This window comes from Nuphar pumila, unplaced genomic scaffold, assembly GCF_984573655.1.
Source record: "Nuphar pumila unplaced genomic scaffold, dmNupPumi1.hap1.1 HAP1_SCAFFOLD_456, whole genome shotgun sequence".
Lineage (NCBI taxonomy): Eukaryota > Viridiplantae > Streptophyta > Magnoliopsida > Nymphaeales > Nymphaeaceae > Nuphar > Nuphar pumila.
This window is the reverse complement of record NW_028323355.1, coordinates 18,357-22,281: the sequence shown is the minus strand read 5'-3', so window position 1 is coordinate 22,281 and position 3,925 is coordinate 18,357. Positions and strand designations below refer to the sequence as shown.

The 3,925-nt window shown below is 53.5% G+C and overlaps 1 protein-coding gene across 1 annotated transcript; it reads right to left on the bottom strand.

Annotated features, from left to right (window-relative positions):
- Nucleotides 1-357: 357 nt before the first annotated feature.
- LOC149810213 (putative Ufm1-specific protease) lies at nt 358-1,500 on the bottom strand. Its single transcript, XM_089994371.1, is given in 4 exon segments — nt 358-594; nt 596-613; nt 615-810; nt 1,355-1,500. Coding segments are annotated over 4 exon segments (597 nt in total).
- Between the last annotated feature and the right edge of the window lie 2,425 nt (nt 1,501-3,925).

The following is a 3,925-nucleotide window of genomic DNA, read 5'->3' as shown; positions in this document are numbered from 1 at the left end:
ACTTGCGTGCATGCACAACCCGGCCTTCACCTTCTGTTTCGTATCTTCAATCCATGTGGCAACGATCTGACCAGGCATGTTTTGCTGATCTGCAAAGACGCATTGACCAGACATTAACTGACTGCACATGTGGCGACGACCCTGCCCCACGCAATCGCTTGCCAGCTGCGTTTTGGGCTCCGGGTTTTCTTTTGGCAACCACGGAGGTGATCAAGCTGACATTGCTGATCAGAGACAGATCGCAGTTTCCAAGTTACACAATAGTACACAACTTTTTAAAGTTCAGATCCTCAAGTGATACGATCGTAATTGAAAAAAAGAAAACATCGTCGTCATCCATGGATAGCATGGGGGCCATCACACACCACGAGGGCACTGGGGGCACAGCAAGTTATAAAACGAGTTGGGAGCAAAGAGGGGTCCCCCAGCTGCAGCAGACTCTCCGAGTCGCTTCCAGCCAACCCAGGTCCCAGCCTTGACCTTATCGAGGTCGTCCGCCCCGGTATAATGCGGGTCAAGGATCAGGAACGCGACGTCACCAGTGCGTTCGTTCCAGTCGATGCCGAGCAACGTGTACGCAAGCACCCCCCCCCCCCACCATGATCGGAGTCCCCCTCGCTGCGAAAGTGTGCAGCTATCTCCGAGGCCAGGTTTGGGACCTCGGAGCCTTTGCTTGCTGTGAGGATGCGGTAGTCCAGCCCGAGCAGTTCCTGCAGCACCATGCCCAGCTCCACGGCCCCGACCCACTGCTTCGACCCAACGAACGAGGACGGCTTGTCTCCGAGCTTTGCGAGCGTCATCTGGATATCCCTGCACATAACAGCCCCTTCGTGATGCACTCGGCAGCCTCTCATCGCCCATGGGTATGTGTTGCTCATCCAAGGAAGACGCTCCAGAAGACGAGGTCGCAGGTCAGGGACAGGAGCAGGTTGGACCGCAGCTTATTCTCGGCATGGGTTGCTTACCCAAGGAAGACACTCCAGAAGACGTGGTCGCAGGTCAAGTACAGGAGCAGGTTGGACCGCAGCTGATTGGGGTACCAAGGGACGCGCGATGTTTCACTCGTTGCTTCAAAGCCATTGCAGCTAGCCAAACTGTCGCCGGCACTGACACACAACAACACAACATGCATACATGTGTGCCACCTGAGGGGGCTGGTGTTGCACGGGGAGACACCTAAGGCTGATCTCGCGCCTAAAGCGGAACGTGATGCGATGATAAGGCGCGATAAAACGGTTGTCCATATAGAAGCCGGCGTTTGCGACCTCGACGTCGACTTTTGGTGTCCTCGAGCTGTAGAAGGGACACCCTTCCTGATGGTGCATTGGGCACACGGCGAGAAGAGCGTCCGCACCTATGCGAGGGGACCGAAGCGCTGGTGTAGCCTTGCAGCTGGAACCAGGACCAGATGGTTTGCAGGGAGCGGTACGCACAGCCCCAGCCGTTGTCGTTGAAGTTGTCCTGCATGTAGTGGTGGTAGTTGTACGAGCCAGCAAGCATGTGCAGCGTCCCGCCCTTGATGCTCGAGCCTGCCAGCGTTTTGTGCACGTCCTTGAGGAGGCGCCGGTCACCCTTGCACGCTGTTGTCATGGCACCTGCGTACTTGGTGTAACGAATGTCATGGGCTGTGGACACCGACAAAGTATCAGCATGACTCAGCGACAGTGTGATAAGGATGATGTGAAGAGCAGGATGCAGCGTGTTGGCACAGAATGACTGGATCGTCGCGGCCGTACCCATCATGTATGGCGATGCTGTCAGCCCAAACTCGTCATATTCCAACATTGTGACCACCGTTGGTCAGGGAATCCTATCTCAGTGCGTGAAAGTGATACCCTAACCAACCCCTTGCCTTTGAGTAGCTTGGAGGGGGTGGTGCTCGAGTCGGGCGGCTCAAATCAGGTGACCCTCGACCCCCTACCCCCTCCAGGCTGCCATCAATCGGACATCAACTTGAGCTCCTGAAGCACCTGCCTCAGCTGAAGGTACCACAATAACAATAGAATGAAGCAGACAAAGAATACATGTAAGCCCTGTTGAGAACTAGCTATTGAGAGATAGTTCTGGTATTGTCCACATCCTGAGTGATGCTAGTACCATGCACATATATGGGTGTGTACGTGTCCAAAGGCTCTGCCTTTGTTGTAACGACAAACCTTGTACTAGCCGCGGTACACGCGTGCAGTCGCTGCTACACGGTGAGTCCAACAAGCCCCCCCGAAAACACTGAGCCCTGGTAAACCTGCGACCATGGGTTGAGGGTGTCTGCACCCTGACCCAACGTGTGTCACAGAGTGTGTCATATACACATCTAAACGCAAAGCATAGTTTGATAACTGTATGAGTAACGACTCGCTCATGCACCGCTAGTACAAGGTTTGTCGTTACAACAAAGGTGGGGCCTTTGTTAATTAACATTCATTTCTACACAAGAGTTTCGTTCCAGCATCATCCACTTTCGAACAATATAAGAACTATCTGGCAATTGCCAATCTCTCGGCATCTTTTTCAACTCAGACATTTCCAATCAAAGCAAAGAAGCCGGAAGCGCACCAGGCGACACTGCATTCGCCAATCGTAGACATGGTCTGTTATTGGACTGGTTGAATGTTTTATGGAGGCGCAATCGCCACTCAGCTGCGTCCGATTCCTGCTGAGGGGTGCATGTTGCTGCATGCACGGGGTGCGCTACGGTCACAGGGCATGCAAACCCTGCCAGGTTGAAATGACAGCAGTGGATGCCAGGGGGTGGCTTCCCTCGCTCTGTCGCCCATTGCTTGAGCGATCTGCTGATGTAAGATAGCTGTAGCTCCATGCTTGTGCGTAGAAGCTCTATTATAGCCTCATTCGATTGGTAGTCGGACGCAAAGGCTAGGATGTCCATGTGCACTGGCACGGCCCAGGCAGTGGACTTGTGTGGTGCTGGGTGGTACGCTGCTGCTGCTCCACTTGGCTGCTTCCGTGACTCGGTGATTTGGTACGGTTTGAGAGTCACGACCGAATTGCTGTTTCCTTCCCGAAGCAGAAGTAAGGCAGAGACGCCGTGCTCGTCGAGCAGTACTGTCTTGCATGGAGGCGACCCAGAAAGCTGTCGTTGCAACTCTAGTGAGGCCGCATCAATGGCAGCCCCTACATCTGTCGCACGCCCAAGCGCGTGTACTACTCGAAACGATATGTCCATGGTTATTCTGAATCGTCGGCATTCCGACAATCCTGGGTGGACGGGCGTAGAGGCATCATCGAGGTGCTGCACTGGTAGGGTTTGTCCGCCACATTGCCACACTAGCTGTCCTTGCCGAAAGGTGCATTGCACGGGGTCAGGGGTGAACCACGAAGGACTTTTGAAGTGGCACGCAAGCAAGGTTTCAGACATGGTCCAGCACGCATCTTCAGGGCACAGAAAGCCGCAAATCACCAGGCCCGCTGGAATATGCGCGGTGACGTCTGCAAGTCAAACAAGCGTCACACTGCACCAAGAAGAGCCAAATGCCGTGCCATATCGACATCAATCATGAGCCAGGACTCATACGTATCATGTCATCAAGACGGGCCTTCAATCGCACCTTGGAGGTTGCCAAACAAAGCACCCAGAACGTCCAAACGCTTTTTGGAACGTAAGCCGATCAACCATAGTTTCACTGCAGCATCAACGTTTTTTAACAGATGTTGACAAAGCTTAGACGAGACAAATGTGGGCACTTCTGCCATTGTGCTAAGATTCAACGCTTTCACCGCCAAGCAGTGTAGTGTAGTCAGAACTATTTCATGAGTTGACAATCAAATTGAAGTTTATTTTTAAGACATGGAAGTTCGATGTGAACGCTGCCACCTGGACGCCTATGGCTACACATGTCGTGTAGCAGACAGGGTTCTCAGATAGGCCGAAAGACCCACCCGGATAGCAGGCATGTACAGAGCTCTGGGA